This window comes from Eriocheir sinensis, chromosome 55 (genome assembly GCF_024679095.1).
Source record: "Eriocheir sinensis breed Jianghai 21 chromosome 55, ASM2467909v1, whole genome shotgun sequence".
NCBI classification, from domain to species: Eukaryota; Metazoa; Arthropoda; class Malacostraca; order Decapoda; family Varunidae; genus Eriocheir; species Eriocheir sinensis.
Window position 1 is genome coordinate 10,868,745 of NC_066563.1, and position 18,406 is coordinate 10,887,150.

The window sequence follows — 18,406 nt, forward strand, 5'->3', positions numbered from 1 at the left end:
GTGAAACATTATACATTCAGATTTTCATTTTATTCAGTACAAAAATAATCTGATGAAATTAATCTTATAATATACCCGAAATGAAGAGAGCGGCACTGAATGGCAGAACCTCGATTCTTTGGGCCGAGTACAAACGTGCTGCAGGTGGCGGTGGCTTCTCATCCCGCCGTGCCCTTGCTGACCGAGGAGAGCGGCGTGCTGTTGGTTGTCACGGGACTCACGGAGCGCGATGGGGGGCGGGGCAGCTGGCGGGTCATCCGCTGCGTGCAGGCCGCCAGCAGGTCGAGGACTCTCCGGCGGTGGTGAAGGTTGGCGAAGATGAACACCAGCGGGTCCACCACGAAGTGTGCGGAGAACAAAATGTGGAATATGACGCTATAGTAGTGCGGCAGCGTGCCCATGAGGTGGTATATGGAGTGCGGGAGGCTGAACACCAGGTTGCTGATGAACACCGCCAGCATGGCCCGCGTCGCCTGGTCCATGACGGCTCCTGCGCGTGGCTGCTGCAGAGTGGCGGCCAGCCGACGCTTGTTCCGCTGCACCTAAAACGATAACAGAAAAATCATGACGGTAACTTTTGATGAGTGTGTTGAAGCATTAGCACATCACTATAAAGGTTGAAAGGCCAAGGTAACACCACTCGCACAGGAAGAAGTGAACCCTCCCTACGCCATGTCCTCTGACGGCAGACATATAAGAGAGGATCGTCTCCCTAGGATACAGATCACAACACTTTGCTTATACCCGGTACTGAAGGGCTGCTAAATAACTGATGCAATGGTATGAACAGCGCCCACTTAAAGTTAAAATATGTGCCTTTGTTATAATAGGTATGTGCCTAAGGGGATATACCCACAAAGGGTCAGCATAAAATGACTGTTCCAGATCTTTAAGGGATGCTCAAATAAAAGAATACAAGTAATATAAGAGGAAAATAAGTAAGCAGGTTTATTCTGTTGTAATCGTTACCGTTTATCCCTCATACATCTGTGCCAAGGTCTCATAACAAGAGGGTAATGTTGTTGGTGGCGCCCGTGTGTGTTGTGTCTGTGTTTGTGTCCCTGTATGTGTCCGTCTAAGTATTTCTATTAGTGTTTGTGTTCGTGTGATGTCATAAGAGCCTTCCAGTGTTAGCGTTTGTGTTCGTGTCAGCGTTTGTGTGGTGTCATGCAGTTCTGGCGGCAGTGTTTGTGTTCGGGTGATGTCATAAGAGCCTTCCAGTATTGGCGTTTGTGTTCGTGTCAGCGTTTGTGTGGTGTCATGCAGTTCTGGCGGCAGTGTTTGTGTTCGGGTGATGTCATAAGAGCCTTCCAGTATTGGCGTTTGTGTTCGTGTCAGCGTTTGTGTGGTGTCTTGCAGTTCTGGCGGCAGTGTTTGTGTTCGGGTGATGTCATAAGAGCTTTCCAGTATTGGCGTTTGTGTTCGTGTCAGCGTTTGTGTGGTGTCATGCAGTTCTGGCGGCAGTGTTTGTGTTCGGGTGATGTCATAAGAGCCTTCCAGTATTAGCGTTTGTGTTCGTGTCAGCGTTTGTGTGGTGTCTTGCAGTTCTGGCGTCAGTGTTTGTGTTCGGGTGATGTCATAAGAGCCTTCCAGTATTGGCGTTTGTGTTCATGTCCGCGTTTGTGGTGTGTCATGCAGTGCTGGCGGCAGTGTTTGTGTTCGGGTGATGTCATAAGAGCCTTCCAGTATTGGCGTTTGTGTTCGTTTCCGCGTTTGTGTGGTGTCTTGCAGTTCTGGCGGCAGTGTTTGTGTTCGGGTGATGTCATAAGAGCTTTCCAGTATTGGCGTTTGTGTTCGTTTCCGCGTTTGTGTGGTGTCTTGCAGTTCTGGCGGCAGTGTTTGTGTTCGGGTGATGTCATAAGAGCCTTCCAGTATTGGCGTTTGTGTTCATGTCCGCGTTTGTGTGGTGTCATGCAGTTCTGGCGGCAGTGTTTGTGTTCGGGTGATGTCATAAGAGCCTTCCAGTATTGGCGTTTGTGTTCGTGTCAGCGTTTGTGTGGTGTCATGCAGTTCTGGCGTCAGTGTTTGTGTTCGGGTGATGTCATAAGAGCCTTCCAGTATTGGCGTTTGTGTTCGTGTCAGCGTTTGTGTGGTGTCTTGCAGTTCTGGCGGCAGTGTTTGTGTTCGGGTGATGTCATAAGAGCCTTCCAGTATTGGCGTTTGTGTTCGTGTCCGCGTTTGTGTGGTGTCTTGCAGTTCTGGCGTCAGTGTTTGTGTTCGTGTGATGTCATAAGAGCCTTCCAGTATTGGCGTTTGTGTTCGTGTCCGCGTTTGTGTGGTGTCTTGCAGTTCTGGCGTCAGTGTTTGTGTTCGTGTGATGTCATAAGAGCCTTCCAGTATTGGCGTTTGTGTTCGTGTCAGCGTTTGTGTGGTGTCATGCAGTTCTGGCGGCAGTGTTTGTGTTCGGGTGATGTCATAAGCGCCTTCCAGTATTGGCGTTTGTGTTCGTGTCAGCGTTTGTGTGGTGTCATGCAGTTCTGGCGGCAGTGTTTGTGTTCGGGTGATGTCATAAGAGCCTTCCAGTATTGGCGTTTGTGTTCGTGTCAGCGTTTGTGTGGTGTCATGCAGTTCTGGCGGCAGTGTTTGTGTTCGGGTGATGTCATAAGCGCCTTCCAGTATTGGCGTTTGTGTTCGTGTCAGCGTTTGTGTGGTGTCATGCAGTTCTGGCGGCAGTGTTTGTGTTCGGGTGATGTCATAAGAGCCTTCCAGTATTGGCGTTTGTGTTCGTTTCCGCGTTTGTGTGGTGTCATGCAGTTCTGGCGGCAGTGTTTGTGTTCGGATGATGTCATAAGAGCTTTCCAGTATTGGCGTTTGTGTTCGTGTCAGCGTTGGTGTGGTGTCATGCAGTTCTGGCGGCAGTGTTTGTGTTCGGGTGATGTCATAAGAGCCTTCCAGTATTGGCGTTTGTGTTCGTGTCAGCGTTTGTGTGGTGTCTTGCAGTTCTGGCGGCAGTGTTTGTGTTCGGGTGATGTCAAGAGCCTTCCAGTCTTAGCGTTTGTGTTCGTGTCAGCGTTTGTGTGGTGTCATGCAGTTCTGGCGGCAGTGTTTGTGTTCGGGTGATGTCATAAGAGCCTTCCAGTGTTAGCGTTTGTGTTCGTGTCAGCGTTTGTGTGGTGTCATGCAGTTCTGGCGGCAGTGTTTGTGTTCGGGTGATGTCATAAGAGCCTTCCAGTGTTAGCGTTTGTGTTCGTGTCAGCGTTTGTGTGGTGTCTTGCAGTTCTGGCGGCAGTGTTTGTGTTCGGGTGATGTCATAAGAGCCTTCCAGTGTTAGCGTTTGTGTTCGTGTCCGCGTTTGTGTGGTGTCTTGCAGTTCTGGCGTCAGTGTTTGTGTTCGGGTGATGTCATAAGAGCCTTCCAGTGTTAGCGTTTGTGTTCGTGTCCGCGTTTGTGTGGTGTCTTGCAGTTCTGGCGTCAGTGTTTGTGTTCGGGTGATGTCATAAGAGCCTTCCAGTGTTAGCGTTTGTGTTCGTGTCCGCGTTTGTGTGGTGTCATGCAGTTCTGGCGTCAGTGTTTGTGTTCGGGTGATGTCATAAGAGCCTTCCAGTGTTAGCGTTTGTGTTCGTGTCCGCGTTTGTGTGGTGTCTTGCAGTTCTGGCGTCAGTGTTTGTGTTCGGGTGATGTCATAAGAGCCTTCCAGTGTTAGCGTTTGTGTTCGTGTCCGCGTTTGTGTGGTGTCTTGCAGTTCTGGCGTCAGTGTTTGTCAGCATATAGGGCCAGTTCGACAGTCCAACAGTCATTCTAAGCGCCCAAACCAAGCTATAATCTCCAAAATGATTCGTTTTCTCTTCTCAATACCAGGTACTAAAGAGACTTCCCGTGTGGTCTGCTAAAATTTAATCCTATTTATATCAATCGCAAACACAATACAAGGAATTTTCGTAGTATTTTGTGCTTGGTTGGGGAGCTTACGAACATGCTGTACTGGAGCTCACCGTTGCCAGATTGTCGTACTCAGAGGATAGTACTTACCTGTTTCTGACCCCTAACCATTGCCAAGAAACATTAGGATCTAACTCTTTTAACGATAACTATAAATGAGTTTCGTTACTGGAGCCCAGAAGACGGTTTTGGGGTAGGAAGTCGGGAAATACAAGCGGCTGAGTACGACAATCTGGCAACATTGCAGGAGGTCCTCAATTGCTCCTTCCAATACTTACAGCGATAATCATGAGGGCGTAGGAGGCGAAGGTGACCAGAACAGGAAGCAGCGTGGCCAAAAAGAAGTAGAGGAAACTAAGAGCATCCCTCGTTTTTCCTTCCACGCGCTTCGTCACCACGGCTCCGAATATCACCTGAAGGGAACACCATCAATTATCAACACTTCGTAAGAATGAGGTGAGTAGCGACTATTTTTGGAGTTGTTTTTCATTTAATCACCAATGAACTTTTTCCTTCCGGCCGTTACAGTTTTCCTTAACCTATTATTCCTTTGATCTGTTATGGTTTATATAGTAAGAATGAGGTGAGTAGCGACTATTTTTGGAGTTGTTTTTCAGTTAATCACCACTCAACTTTTTCCTTCCGGTCGTTACAGTTTTCCTTAACCTATTATTCCTTTGGTCTGTTATGGTTTATATAGTAAGGATGAGGTGATTGTCATTACTTTTACAGCTATTTTTTATTCAATTACCAATGCACTTTTTTCCTTTCGGAGGTTACAGTTTTTCTTGACCTAATCTTACCCCAATTCTTTATGGTTTATTTTATTAAGTTGAACACTGCATGTCTAAGCAATTGTATTTGTAGGCATGAAAAGTTATGGTGCAAAATAAAACAATGCAAAATCAGCTCCATATCGTCACCTTCGTAAACAAACCGTCTAAGTCATTATTTTCTACTTTACAGGAAATCAGAAAAGAACTGTCATGATCTCATTTGGCTTAAGATTTAGGCAGAAATGAAAAGGTCAATTCTAGAACACTCAAGCCCTGAATGACGAAGGCAACTATACAAAAATGGGCGTCACATGTTGAAAAATTGATGTAGACAAAAACCTGGAAATCTCTGGAAAATGACTTAGGCGATTATTTTATGAGGGTGACGATATACTAGCAACAATAAAAATTAGTGTACTCACAATCCCAGTGATAAGCGAGTAAGCGATGACAGATAAGACCAGAGTTACTGCCACTCGCATCTTAAGGTCGCTCTTCCCAGTGGTCCACACGGCCGCCACTCTGTAGGATTCGGGTCGTATTAAAAGACATTTCGCCGCCCAAGAACACATTTTTGACAAGGCTTTCGTAGGAGTGATGGGCATTTCCAGGAATAGTTTTATGACCCTGGTGGTAGTTTGACCCTTCCTCTGTACCATGAACCTAAGGAAACACTCATTAGAACTCGACTGACCCCTTCTTTAACCTTCAGAAATTGTTAATGTGAGAAGCGATAGTGTCTTATAATACCAACCGACCTCAACCACGTGACCCAAACGGTGAACAGAGAGAATGTATCAAAAAACACAAAAGGGAAATATTCATAGTTATCTCTAGACACCTGAGTTGGCACGGACTGCATACCTGACCACTGCAATGACGGCTATGAAGGCCAGTTCACTCTGCGCCATGATGCTGTACGCGAACAAGTGGGCGATCGTGGCTGTCAAGGAGATCCTGTGTGCGTCGCAGTTGATGAGTCCGAGCGCGATTTCTACAACCAGGGGCCGCGACCCCACGCAGATCACCAGGACAGGCACGAACACGCTCATCAGCAGCACCTTCACCGGCCGCCGCGTCTTGGTGCACGACGCCACGCACCACAGGGCCACCGCGTTGCCTGAGGTGCCAAGAAGACCATTTTGATCAAACACTAAACACTTTTCATCACAGTTTTATGGCATGTGATCATACAGCAGCATGTTTGTGGCTCTGCTCTACCCAGAACCAAGGGTGTGGAGACTGACTCACCAAGGATGCCGAAGATCGCGATGCATATGTTGTGAACCACCGCCAGCCACAGCAGGGGCGTGGGCGTGACAACTTGCCCAGGGCCGTACAGCGCCTCCGTGTCACACCCCTCACCCTCGGTCTGGTTGCTAAACAGCCTTATTAGTATTTCAGGGGAAAATTCGGTGATTTAGAACTAGTATAGCATGATGGTTGGCAGTGTTGAAAAACATTTCCGCCGTATTCATTTAAGTGTCCGCAAGAAACCAAACTTCCTTGGAATTGGATCACTTTCCCAGGTACTAACCTGTTCATGTTGACCCTGAACACAAACGACAGAGAATCGTGGTGTACATTCACACCGCAACACCTCGGGCCTGAGACTGACTGACTGAACCGGCCGAAGAACGAATAATATACGCTTCCTCGGCCGTGCCGCTGCCGCGTCTCGCCAGTCGCCATGCAGTGTCGGTTGACGCGGACGGTGACGTACGCACCCACTCAGCAGGAAATACCCGATTACTGCCTAACAAAAAATGATGCAACTGCCGGGCCCAACTGGTGACAAAAATGCTTTCCTTTGCTTGTTTGTGGTACCATCCGTTGCTAAGTGCAATAATAGTGGTAACAAAGTATATTTGGCACCTGAAACGAGAGGAACAACTGATTCTCACGGATGTTGTTAAAAATGCTGCTCAGAGGCGGAGGGAAGGAGCGGCTCACGAAAAGAAAAAAATGTGTGTGTGTGTGTGTGTGTGTGTATATATATATATATATATATATATATATATATATATATATATATATATATATATATATATATATATATATATATATATCTATATATAATGAATAGTAAGTATTTATTAAGAGGTGAATAAAGGCAAATAATTATTTTTTGTGTTGCGAATGAAGTGTAATAAGAGGAAGCGCCGCCCCTCAGCGTTGCATATTCATGAGTACAGGAAGTACTTGGAAAGTGTAAATGAATAAAACGAAGAGTTCACCAGGAGCGCGAAATACTGCGCACACACTTCATTTGCTGCATTTTTCTAAATAAAGAAAAAATATATTATCGCAAATGCGTTCCTTTTCTTTTTTACATGAAATAATCAAATCAAACAACGAATCCACCAGACGCACGAGCTTTATCGCTCACACTTAACTTGTTATTTTTTTCTTAAAATTGTAACTGCATCCCAGGGAGAACAAAACTGGAGGCACGGCTTGTATCTTTCTTCTTTCTGAATGAAAGAAAAATACACCTAAAAAAAAGAAGAAAAAATCAGTGAGCTAACGAAACTTGATAACGTACACATTTCACTTAATTTTTATATGGAAACTGTACATCATACACGAAGTAGGTTGAGTTTGTTTGAAGCTTTCTGCCCTGGAACAAGCGTGCGTGAAGGCGACGGTACTCCCGGGACACACTGGGAAGCTTGTCCCCTGGGTGTCACTCTAGGACGCAGCGGCCCAGAAAATGGACTCGTTTATATCATTCGTCTTATCTCCAGTGACTTGCTTGTTTAATCAACCGACAGCTATCGTTCATCTTTAGTTAACAAAATAATCTAGAGTAAGCTTATCATAACTACCATAAACCTTGATAACAAATACTTTAATCCTCTATACACCTGTAATGTGACTTTGGATGAGTAGAACTATTCAGGGTGGCGGGAAGGAGACTGAACACTGTGCCACCGCCGGTCAACGGTCAACACACGGCGAGCGGCGGCGTGGAAATATTCTGAGCTGTCGTGTGTGGCGTTGTTCGGTAATACCCAAGTCAAGGTGTGTCCTGGCCGCTCCACCTTGCTTACATGTATACGGAAGGTGTGTATGTGTGTGTGTGTGTGTGTGTGTGTGTGTGTGTTCTTTCTTGGTCCCCTTCCTTCTCCTCCTCCTGTGTGTGTGTGTGTGTGTTCTTTCTTGGTCCCGTTCCTTCTCCTCGTGTGTGTGTGTGTGTGTGTGTGTGTGTGTGTGTGTGTGTGTTCTTTCTTGGTCCCCTTCCTTCTCCTCTTCGTGTGTGTGCCAGAAGACAATCATCGCTTCAGTCTTGTCAGTGTCCATGGAGGCAGGGTAAAATAAAGCATACCTTTATTTTACCCTGCATGGAGGCCTCCTGTCTCCTGCCACCCACTCAGAGACTCGTCGTTATTTCGCATCACTAAGCAATCAAAGTCAGTCCGTGCTTGATTTTTATTTGGTGATGCAACACAACAGAAGACAAAATGGTATATAGTACAGTACAAGGAAAAGCAATACGCGATGCAGTAAAACAAAGCAGTGTAGCTCAGTTCAGCAAACACTCCATAGCCACGTGGATTTCTGATGGCGACTGTTGAGTGATTATCGTAAAAATAAATAAAAAATAATGATCCGAATTTAACTTTTTTTCCGTTCATATTAGTCTTCATTCTCAGTGCTGAATTAACTAAATGAAATTAAACATTCGTCACTGAATGTTCATATTTCCATAAACTTTTACAGTAACCCTTATTTTCATATAAACTATTAAGAAGAGACTCAACTTCTCCGTCCTCATAAGTCGCAGGCAGTGGTGTTCTGAAACTACGTAAGTCTCAGCGGGTGTCTCAGCGGGTGTCTCAGCGGGTGTGGTGCTTGGTGTGCGAGTTCAATCTCAGCTCACGTCAGGTTCTCGGTGAGGGAGGCAGCGCCCACTTGTAACACTAGTAGAGCTATTGATGGTCTTCGCTTCTTAGCTCGAGGGTATTTAAAAAAAAAAGTACAGTTACATACATGTATACCATTTTTCAGCCACCTCTCTGATAAATCAATGTTGCTGTACACACGAATACAGGAAGAGCTTTACTAAATGCAATATATATTTGCAAGTTTATAACGACAACGAAGTGCACAAATCACTCGAAGGCCACGAGAAGACACTACTTTTTCGGCATCTATTGCCCGGCGAACTTGCGGTTCATGTCAAGTCTCGATGGTTTCGGCGGCGTGATGTGAGGTTCCGAGGCTCTCCTGCTTGTGTGTAGACAGCTGGAGGTGGTGGTGGTCACTGCGGGAGGCAGAGCCGGCCTTGTGGAACGACGAGGTTGGGTGCGAGATGTTTTTTGTGACGTTCTTCACGCTGGAGAAGAAGTGTCTCCGGTAGCCGGTGTTGAGCCACACGAACGCCAGCGGGTCCACCACAAAGTGCGTTGAAAAGATGACGTGGAATATGACGTGCATGTAGTACGGCTGCCTCACCATGAGGTGGTAGATGGAGTGAGGGAGGCCGAAGATGAGGTTACTGATGAACACCGCCAGTATGGCCTTCGTCGCCTGGTCCATGCTTGTGGCCCCTTGTGGATGGTGCTGCCTGGCGGCCAGGCGGCGTTTGTTTCGATGGATCTGAAGCAAAAAAAATCTTTAAACCTCGTCCCAAAATGTTCAGACTAAGATATTTAGAACAATGCTCTTCAAACTCTCATAACTTATTTTATCACCCCCACTACCCATTGGAAGCCTCTTGAGAGTACTAAGAATTGTGTGTCGCACATCGAATATATGGGATCAATAGCTATATATTTTCCCCTTAACCTTTCAACAGTGGTGTCCCAAAGAGCTCTGTTTTATTTCCCACTCTCCTCTTGTTATTCATCAATGATCTTCTTTCCTCAATAAACTGTCCTATCCACTTGTACGTTGATGACTCTACTCTGCATTATTCAACTTTTTTCAACAGAAGACCCTCCCAACAGGAATTATAAGACTCTAGGCTGGAGGCTGCAGAACGCTCAACCTCAGACCTTGGTATCATTTTCTGATTGGGGTGGGAGGAAACTGGTGTTCTCCAATGCCTCAAAAACTCAGTTTCTCCACCTATCACCTCGATACAATCTTCCAAACACCTATCCCCTATTCTTCGACAACACACAGCTGTCACCTTCTTCTGCACTAAACTTTCTCGGTCTATCCTTAATTCAAAGCCTTATCTGAAAACTTTACATCTCTCTTACAAAATCATCTTCCTCGAGGTAGGGCGTTCTGTATCGTATCCGCCAGTTCTTTTCCTCCACACAGATGTTGTCCATATACAAGGGCCTTGCCCGCCCTCGTATGGAGTCGTGTGTGTGTGGGGGGGGTGGGGGGGGGGGGGGCTCCACGAACTCAGCTCTCTTGGACAAAGTAGAGGCTCTTCGTCTCATCAAATCTTCTTCTCATACTGACAGTCTCCTACCTCTTAAATCCCACCACAATGTTGCATCTCTATCTTCTACCGATATTTTCATGCTGATTGCTCTTCTGAACTTGCTAATTGCTTGCTTCCTCCCCTCTGGCGGCCCCGCTGCACTCGACTTTCTGCTCTTGTTCATCCCTATACTGTCCAAACCCCTTATGCAATAGTTAACCAGCATCTTCATTCTTTTATCCCTTCCGCTGGTAAACTCTGGAACAGCCTTCCTTTGTCTATATTTCCTCCTGCCTTTGAGAGGCGTGCAAGACACCTCTTCTCCCGAAATTGACCTCTCTTTTGGCCTCTTATTCTGTTTACGTTTATTGGAGCAGCACCTTGCTGGCTTTTTTGTCGTCTTTTTATTGCCCATGAGCTGTCTCCTTTGCTGTAAAAAAAAAAAAAAAAAAAAAAGTGGCGACCCAAACAAGTCTTTCGAGACTCGCATCCTAAAGAAACCTGAGTTAGTGTTTTTTGTCCCATGACTCTTTCGGCTTTAGTATGTCTGGTAATGACAACTGCATCATGCTGATACTAACGGCATAAATGATGAGTATGTAGGCGCCGCCGGTGATGAGCGCCGGCATTGTTGTGTTGATGAAGTAGAGCGCACTGACGAGGGTGACGGCCCACGGCTTGTTCAGCTCGCCCAGCAGCATCAGCCCCACCAGGCCCTGCGAGGCACATATTGGGATTCAAAAACTGTAAAGATCTGTAGCTCTTGTTAGACCTTGCTTACTGTTCTTCTTAGCCGATGGGAAAATATATACATAACAGCTAGGTGATCTGACAACACTGTCCTCAACACTGTCTTCGCACATGATTCACTCGGCCGTGAAGGAAACTTACCAGTCCCGTGAAGGTTGAATACATGAACAACGCAAACACCAGCACCGCCGCGCCTCGCAGCCCCAGCCTGGGCCTCTGCGGCGCCCACACTGACAGGGCCCTGCGGGGGATTGTTTGGTAACAGTGTTCAGTATAGTAAATAAAAAAAATGTGAGCAGGTCGTATGGAAGCCATAAATCTTTGGTGATGTGACAGTTTGCTTCGTGAACTAATGTTATTTGCTTAAAGTTTGTCTCCATTACCTGACCGTGGCCACAGCAGTCATGGAGGCAAGCTCCGTCTGCGCCAAGATGCTGTACACGACGGTGTTGATATTGCTGACTAACTTGGAGACTCGGTGTGGCTGATGCTTGATGTTGGACAGCAACTCCTCCCCGTCCACTGGCCGCGTCACCAGGCAGATCACCAGCGAGGGCACGAACACGCCGAACAGCAGCACCTTCACCGGCCGCCGCGTCTTGGTGCACGTCTCCACGCACCACAGCGCCAACGCGTTTCCTGTGGCGATTGTTGTCTTATTCCACCTGCATACTGACCATAGCCACGAAGGTATTTTATAACATTGCGGAGAGAACTGTTGCATAGCCTCGTTCAGTCTGGGAGTGAAACGCTTACCGATTGTGCCGAGGATTGCGACGCTGTAGCAGTGGACGAGGGCCGCCCACAGCAGGGCGCGGGGCGTCTTCACCTCATGGAGGTCATAAAGGTCCAGGGGGTTGTATTCTTCGGAATCGTCTTGTGTAGGATCCATCCCGCCTCTTTCATCAGAAGTCTCTTGTCTAGTTTACGCCGCACTCAGAACATTCTCATGATGCACACAAGGGCCATTATAATCATTCGGCCTCTGAAGTTTACATCTGCCTCAGTGACCCGAGAGAAACTTGTTACATCGCACTTATATTTCACCTCGTAGAGAAATTTGTTTCTTGATATGTATGTTCTGGGCACACACTTTGCCGTGAGGGCTATGTGGACACTGTGTGGTGGAGGGAGCGAAGGGGAAGTCAGGGTACAACAACAACAAAGGATGTTGATTTGGAAATACCTTCGTGATAATGCCGGTGTTCTGGGTAAGGTGTGTTTTATCCTTGGTTGTTTCACTTCCGTCACGAGTGTGTAGTGTGGCTCGTATGTGCATTGAGTTTAGGTAACATAATCATTCAATGACTTAACATCGTTGTGATCTCTTGTTTCACCACAGCTGGGTTCGAACTATTAGTACTTGTTTGGTACAGACGCCCAGAAAGCCGCAGTCACCTGGGGTTGTACGACCTTCCATTTGACTTTCTCCGCTCCCAGATTAAATACTTAGGTCGGTATTATAAGACACTTTCGCTTCTCACATCAGCTATTTCTAGAGGTCAGAGAGTGGGTCAGTCGGGTTTCTAATGAGTGTTTCTTTAGGTTCACGGTGCAGAGGAAGGGTCAGACTACCACCAGGATCATAAAACTACTCCTGGAAATGCCCTAAACTCCTGCGAAAGCCTTGGCAAATATGTGTTCTTGGGCGGCGAAATGTCTCATGATACGACCCTTAGTGATTACATAGTTAAATATACTAAAAACGCTTCACCTCGTTCAAATTTACCAGTTAAGAGAGAGAGATTAATAGTTTTACCTTGAATAATAATACAACACCATCAGTTGGCTGCATCACTTCCTGCAACGATGTGGACCACTTAGCTTATGAAGTCATTATATCTTTGGAAACAGTATGTAGCAGTTGATATATTTTACGGTAAGGGAGACGAACGAAGGGCTAAAAAAAAAGAGAAAAAAAAAGAAACACGAAATAACCACACACACGACCAGACGCAATAATCCTAAAACATGAAGGAATGAAGGCGGAGAGAGAGAGTTCAATTTAATGGTGATCCAAGAACCCTGCTGGTGGACTGGAGGCAGCGGGACGCGTTTCTTCCACCGCGGCGAAGCTCCCCAAGATCTATACCTACAATAGTTTACTACTTCGCCTGTTGTAGGACGTGTGCCGCAGGGGTCTTTACTCCAGAACTCCCCACATGAAGATGAAATGCACGCAGGGAAGAATAAGACCAGTCGAATACACAGAATTCCCAAACGTACATTTTCAACGATTCAAACTATAATTACATGAAGGTACAGTTGAGCTAACACACAGCAATTGTGGGCGAAGCATATGTTTCTATGCACTGGGTTAGCGATATAAACGGTTCATTTGTGTGGAGAATAATACTGATTGGTTTTCTTCATGGAATGTCTGCAGTATTCTTAATTAAGCCTTTGCAACAGCACTCGGGTCCCTGCTTCTTCTGACAGTGGCAAGTTATTTCGTTCTTTTGCCTTAAAAGGACGACTAATTATGAGAAACACGAACTCTGACCAAAAATCGAGGGGGGAAGAAAAGGAGGAGGAGGAGGAGGAGGACGAGGAGAAGGAGGAGGTGCAGGACGGGGAAAAAAATGGTCGCGTGAGTCACTTTGGCAAAATTTCATGTCGAGTGTGTCCACAAGCCTCTTCATTAACGGCGGCCTCTCGGTGCAAGGATCAGATCTTGACTTCTTCCTGCTTGTGCTTAGAGGAGTGTTGGTGGTGGTGGTCATGGTTGGAGGCAGACTCGGGGTGAACAGACGAGGGTAAGGGCGAAATGGCTTGTGTCACTCTCATGATTTTAGCACCGACACGCCTCCGGTAGCCACTGTTGAACCACACGAATGCCAGCGGATCCACCATGAAGTGCGTCGAGAAGAGGACGTGAAATATGACCTTCATGTAGTGCGGCTGTTTGCCCATGAGGTGGTGGATGGAGTGCGGAATGCCGAAGATCAAGTTGCTGATGAAGACCGCCAGCATGGCCCGCGTGGCATGGTCCATCATGGTGGCTTCCCGCGCCTGGCACTGACTGGCGGCCAGGCGACGCTTGTTCCGCTGAATCTGAGGCAGGGGAAGAGCGTGGATTAGTTTCTGGCAAGCGTTTTTTTTCGTTTTTTTTCTACAATTAGAGATAGACAAAAGGGTAAACAAAAGCCCGCTGAGGGTGCTTATGTAAAACCAACTGAAATCTTGGGAGAAAAAATACGCCATATAGGTGTGCAATGTGGATGTAATGTGTGTAACCGGTAGTTTATACGCTTCTTTGACCTTTGATGACCTGGCTACTCAAATGCGCATCAATGGACACGTCAATAGCCCCTCTACTCACGACAAACACGATGAGGGCGTAGGCGACGGTGGTGACGAGCGCCGGCACTGTGGCGTCCAAGAAGTAGAGTGTGGTGATCAGCGTGTCCGCCCACGCCTCGTCTAGCGCGCCCGTTGCCTCCATCCTCAGCAGGACCTGCACCGAGGGACAGGAGAGCTTATGGCCGTGGGGTGTCAGATAGCCTTGATCTGTATATTTTGAAGTCTAAACCTGTTGCATCGAGTAAAAGAAGCATGTGTGGCTTCAAAACACCTGCCACCTTACCATGCCGGTGAGGGCCGCGTACACACATATCACCGTCAGCAAGACGACGGTGCCTCGCAGCCCCAGCTTTGGCTTATGCGGCGCCCACACAGACACTGCCCTGCATGGTTGGGTGGTTAAACAACAATATATTGGGGATGAATATGATTTATTGACTTTCAAATATCACCTCGAAGCTGTCAGTTTGAATTAGCCTTTTTCAGATAATTTCTGATTATAGAGATTTATTTACCTTGTCACGGCCACGGCAGCAATGGAGGCCACTTCTGTTTGCGCCAGGAAGACGTACACGACACTGTTGGCCTTGAGGACTCTTTTCGAGACTCTGTGTAAATCACACGTGAGGAGGGCGATGCGGACCTCCGCGATGACTGGCCGGGTCACCAGACACACCAGCAGGGCGGGCAGGAACACGCTGAACAGCAGCACCTTCACCTCCCGCCGCGTCTGCCTGCACGTCACTACACACCACAGCGCCAGCGCGTTACCTGAGGCGCCACAAATCATTCTCCTTTATCAAGTACTCTGCCAAGTAATACACATTTTATCTTAACTCAAAGGACGTTTGGTTACGAAGTTAAAGTGAAGCGCATACCCAGAGTGCCGATGACGATGAGGCAGAAGCAGTGGACCAGCGCCGCCCACAGCAGGGACGCGGGCACCGGCGGCTCCCCGGGGCCGTACACGCCCAGCGGGTTACACTCTCGGGTCTGGTTGTCCGTAGCATTCATTGTGTCTTGCCTCTGATAATGCACAATATATAATGCAGTGAACGAGTAACTGATGATGCCCGATCTCAGAATTGTCACGGCACTGATATTTCTCTCTCTGATGGCAGATTAACGAGAAAATCACCTCACACCTGTAACAAGCATTTGGGTCACACTATACATACTGTGCGTGCTGCCCGAACGCTGTCTGAGGTAGCGACAAGAGGAAACCAGAGGCCGATAACAAAGGATGTTTCTCTGGGAAATGCCTTAAGATAAACATTGCCCCATTGAGGCCGTGTTATTACCTGTGGGATGCAAGTGTTAAAAATACCCTAGAACCCCCCAGGGCCACGCCACACCCAGAGAAATTAGAGCATTCTCTCTCTCTCTCTCTCTCTCTCTCTCTCTCTCTCTCTCTCTCTCTCTCTCTCTCTCTCTCTCTCTCTCTCTCTCTCCCTTTATTTATTTATACTAGGATATATACAAATTTTACAGAAAAAATTACACCCTACATAACATAGGTATAGAAAGTAAAATTTAGTAGGCTAAAGGTTACATGGTTAGTGTTACCTATCTTAAAACCTAACTCTGCACGTTTGTATTATCTGCGGCTAAACAACCAGCCATTCACCGCTGTTTTAAAACTTTGGAGAGTGACTCCTCTAAGGTTCGGCTGAGTCACCACTAAGGCGTTCCATAAACTAACATAGCTGTTCACAAACTGACGCCTGTACTTTATCCAGGAGGGTTAAGTGTTTTTTGGCAGCGCCGCCCCACGCAAGGCACGAGTACTCCAGTGAGGACCGAACCTGTGCCTTGTATAGGATCTCCAGCCACGACATTCTCCTTAACACAGCCAGCTTTTCCGAGGCCTCTCTTGCAAGCCGCTCGATGTGGATTTTTAAGATCAGCTTCCGGTCATAGGTGACCCCCAGCACCTTCACCTCGTCTTGGACTGATATTGTCCCCGCCCACTGCCTTTTTTTTCATCAATACCTGATAAAGTATTTTTAACTTCCTTCTCATTCACTTTTCTGTAATTATTTGCGGTAAGGACGGAGGTGACTTTTTAGGGTCAGGAATGCACATTTTTTTTTCTGTAAAGTGCCTGGCGAGTAGGTTTGCCTTTTCTTGGGCAGTATGAGCCAAACTGCCATCCTCCCTGCGGAGAGAAGGAATTATTTTTTTCTTAGCCTCGCCCTGCTGCTGTTCAACAAGGCTCCACCATTAGCTGTTTTGAACCTACCTGGCCGCTCCTCAGCTTTTCCTTAAGGCAGTTTTGACCAGTGTTGTTACGAAGCCCAGTCCTGTGTGATTCTTATTCGCTGGGCTGCCTCTTTATGTTTTCTTTTATTTCGTGCCGTTTGGTGCTTCTTGTAGGTACGCCAAGCACGATACTTAGCGTCAGACGCAGCGCGGCGCTCAGGCCCAAACCACGGGTGATCCGATGCCTTGGCTGTGTGCTGGGAGTGTGGCACGTGACGGGAGTCACGGGACTGTAAATCTATCCTGTTGTTGATTAGTGTTGCCATATAGCACGCCCTCCCAGTCCGTGTTCTCAGTTGGCGGCTTCCCATTCCCATAGAATTCGGGTGTAATTCTCCTCCCGTGGCCTCTTGAAGTTGATCATGATAAGGACGGCCACATGATCCGAGGTGCCCACGAAGTCAAGAAGTGAACAATGGACATCGCAGGACGCACACTAACGCTGTCTCCATTTTCTGCGTCTTACAGTTACAGTTCTCCTTCTTTGTCATTGTGGAAGTGAGCGGCCACATGCTCTATCTGGGGAAGGCAGGAATTGATAGTTAAGAGAGAGAGAGAGAGAGAGAGAGAGAGAGAATAAACGATGGAGTAAAATAAATAAAAGAAAGGCCTAAGAAAGCAGGAAAGAATAAGAGAAAGCAGAAAGAATGAGAGAAGAAGAGAGAGAGAAATTGACAGGAAGGGGGTCGGCCCAGCTGAACTATTCTTGGTAATGACGGGAAGTGGCTCTGATAGTCTTAAATTCGCAGTTCGTTAGCTGATAACTTTTTCTCCTTCAATTGTTAACAGCACGAAACACTTATCATTGGATTAACGGTTTTATTTTGTGCCCATGCAGGTTTGCTTACAATACAACACAAAATAAAGAGGTGGAGGAAAAACAACTTACAATACAACACAAAATAAAGAGAGGGAGGAAATACAACTTACAATACAACACAAAATAAAGAGGTGGAGGAAAAACAACTTACAATACAACACAAAATAAAGAGGTGGAGGAAAAACAACTTACAATACAACACAAAATAAAGAGGTGGAGGAAAAACAACTTACAATACAACACAAAATAAAGAGGTGGAGGAAAAACAACTTACAATACAACACAAAATAAAGAGGTGGAGGAAAAACAACTTACAATACAACACAAAATAAAGAGGTGGAGGAAATACAACTCACAATACAACACAAAATAAAGAGAGGGAGGAAATACAACTTACAATACAACACAAAATAAAGAGAGGGAGGAAATACAACTTACAATACAACACAAAATAAAGAGAGGGAGGAAATACAACTTACAATACAACACAAAATAAAGAGGTGGAGGAAAAACAACTCACAATACAACACAAAATAAAGAGGTGGAGGAAATACAACACAAAATAAAGAGGGGGAGGAAATACAACTTACAATACAACACAAAATAAAGAGAGGGAGGAAATACAACTTACAATACAACACAAAATAAAGAGGTGGAGGAAATACAACTCACAATACAACACAAAATAAAGAGAGGGAGGAAATACAACTTATAATACAACACAAAATAAAGAGAGGGAGGAAATACAACTTACAATACAACACAAAATAAAGAGGTGGAGGAAATACAACTCACAATACAACACAAAATAAAGAGAGGGAGGAAATACAACTTACAATACAACACAAAATAAAGAGAGGGAGGAAATACAACTTACAATACAACACAAAATAAAGAGAGGGAGGAAATACAACTCACAATACAACACAAAATAAAGAGGTGGAGGAAAAACAACTCACAATACAACACAAAATAAAGAGGTGGAGGAAATACAACACAAAATAAAGAGAGGGAGGAAATACAACTTACAATACAACACAAAATAAAGAGAGGGAGGAAATACAACTTACAATACAACACAAAATAAAGAGAGGGAGGAAATACAACTTACAATACAACACAAAATAAAGAGGTGGAGGAAATACAACTCACAATACAACACAAAATAAAGAGGTGGAGGAAATACAACTCACAATACAACACAAAATAAAGAGAGGGAGGAAATACAACTTA

General features: G+C 46.1%; 3 protein-coding genes and 1 long non-coding RNA gene across 8 annotated transcripts; 1 reads left to right on the plus strand and 3 right to left on the minus strand.

Annotated features, from left to right (window-relative positions):
- Nucleotides 1-15: 15 nt before the first annotated feature.
- Nucleotides 16-6,366, minus strand: LOC126984064 (uncharacterized). Of its 3 annotated transcripts, none has more exons than XM_050837458.1 (6): nt 6,193-6,360; nt 5,907-6,034; nt 5,520-5,775; nt 5,078-5,177; nt 4,158-4,292; nt 16-542 (listed from the first exon to the last, which is right to left on the minus strand). In XM_050837458.1, the coding sequence occupies exons 1-6, from the start codon at nt 6,345-6,347 to the stop codon at nt 159-161; spliced, it is 1,158 nt and encodes a 385-aa protein (XP_050693415.1). In that variant the 5' UTR covers nt 6,348-6,360; the 3' UTR covers nt 16-158. The 3 variants fall into 3 exon arrangements, with proteins under 3 accessions (XP_050693415.1, XP_050693414.1, XP_050693416.1); XM_050837457.1 differs by having other exon boundaries at nt 5,907-6,043; nt 6,193-6,358; XM_050837459.1 differs by lacking the exon at nt 4,158-4,292 and having other exon boundaries at nt 5,907-6,043; nt 6,193-6,366.
- A 1,709-nt stretch (nt 6,367-8,075) lies between these two features.
- Nucleotides 8,076-12,841, minus strand: LOC126984065 (uncharacterized). Its single transcript, XM_050837460.1, has 5 exons — nt 11,545-12,841; nt 11,172-11,427; nt 10,930-11,029; nt 10,620-10,754; nt 8,076-9,257 (listed from the first exon to the last, which is right to left on the minus strand). The coding sequence occupies exons 1-5, from the start codon at nt 11,678-11,680 to the stop codon at nt 8,838-8,840; spliced, it is 1,047 nt and encodes a 348-aa protein (XP_050693417.1). The 5' UTR covers nt 11,681-12,841; the 3' UTR covers nt 8,076-8,837.
- Nucleotides 12,842-12,992: 151 nt separating this feature from the next.
- On the minus strand, nt 12,993-16,571 carry LOC126984066 (probable G-protein coupled receptor 45). Of its 3 annotated transcripts, XM_050837463.1 has the most exons (7): nt 16,334-16,571; nt 15,270-15,392; nt 14,970-15,117; nt 14,607-14,862; nt 14,375-14,474; nt 14,111-14,245; nt 12,993-13,842 (listed from the first exon to the last, which is right to left on the minus strand). In XM_050837463.1, exons 3-7 carry the CDS (start codon nt 15,103-15,105, stop codon nt 13,456-13,458), a joined length of 1,014 nt encoding a protein of 337 aa, XP_050693420.1. In that variant the 5' UTR covers nt 15,106-15,117; nt 15,270-15,392; nt 16,334-16,571; the 3' UTR covers nt 12,993-13,455. The 3 variants fall into 3 exon arrangements, with proteins under 3 accessions (XP_050693420.1, XP_050693418.1, XP_050693419.1); XM_050837461.1 differs by lacking the exon at nt 15,270-15,392 and having other exon boundaries at nt 16,334-16,570; XM_050837462.1 differs by lacking the exon at nt 15,270-15,392 and having other exon boundaries at nt 14,970-15,236; nt 16,334-16,570.
- A 482-nt stretch (nt 16,572-17,053) lies between these two features.
- On the plus strand, nt 17,054-18,380 carry LOC126983858 (uncharacterized). The gene is made up of 3 exons (XR_007736270.1): nt 17,054-17,304; nt 17,551-17,673; nt 18,183-18,380. It is a non-coding gene; the product is annotated as an uncharacterized LOC126983858 (long non-coding RNA).
- Nucleotides 18,381-18,406: the final 26 nt, after the last annotated feature.

Excerpts from the sequence above, each read along its gene's own strand:
- LOC126984064 (XM_050837457.1), bottom strand. The coding sequence starts at position 6,347 with ATGGCGACTGGCGAGACGCGGCAGCGGCACGGCCGAGGAAGCGTATAT. Across the intron at positions 6,044-6,192 it reads TTCAGGGTCAACATGAACAG|GCTGTTTAGCAACCAGACCG; the intron begins GTTAGTACCTGG and ends AATACTAATAAG. Across the intron at positions 543-4,157 it reads ACGCCCTCATGATTATCGCT|GTGCAGCGGAACAAGCGTCG; the intron begins GTAAGTATTGGA and ends TTATCGTTTTAG.
- LOC126984065 (XM_050837460.1), bottom strand. The coding sequence starts at position 11,680 with ATGGATCCTACACAAGACGATTCCGAAGAATACAACCCCCTGGACCTT. Across the intron at positions 11,030-11,171 it reads ACTGCTGTGGCCACGGTCAG|GGCCCTGTCAGTGTGGGCGC; the intron begins GTAATGGAGACA and ends AATCCCCCGCAG. Across the intron at positions 10,755-10,929 it reads ATTCAACCTTCACGGGACTG|GGCCTGGTGGGGCTGATGCT; the intron begins GTAAGTTTCCTT and ends TGTGCCTCGCAG.
- LOC126984066 (XM_050837463.1), bottom strand. The coding sequence starts at position 15,105 with ATGAATGCTACGGACAACCAGACCCGAGAGTGTAACCCGCTGGGCGTG. Across the intron at positions 14,863-14,969 it reads CATCGTCATCGGCACTCTGG|GTAACGCGCTGGCGCTGTGG; the intron begins GTATGCGCTTCA and ends GTGGCGCCTCAG. Across the intron at positions 14,246-14,374 it reads ACGCGGCCCTCACCGGCATG|GTCCTGCTGAGGATGGAGGC; the intron begins GTAAGGTGGCAG and ends CCCTCGGTGCAG.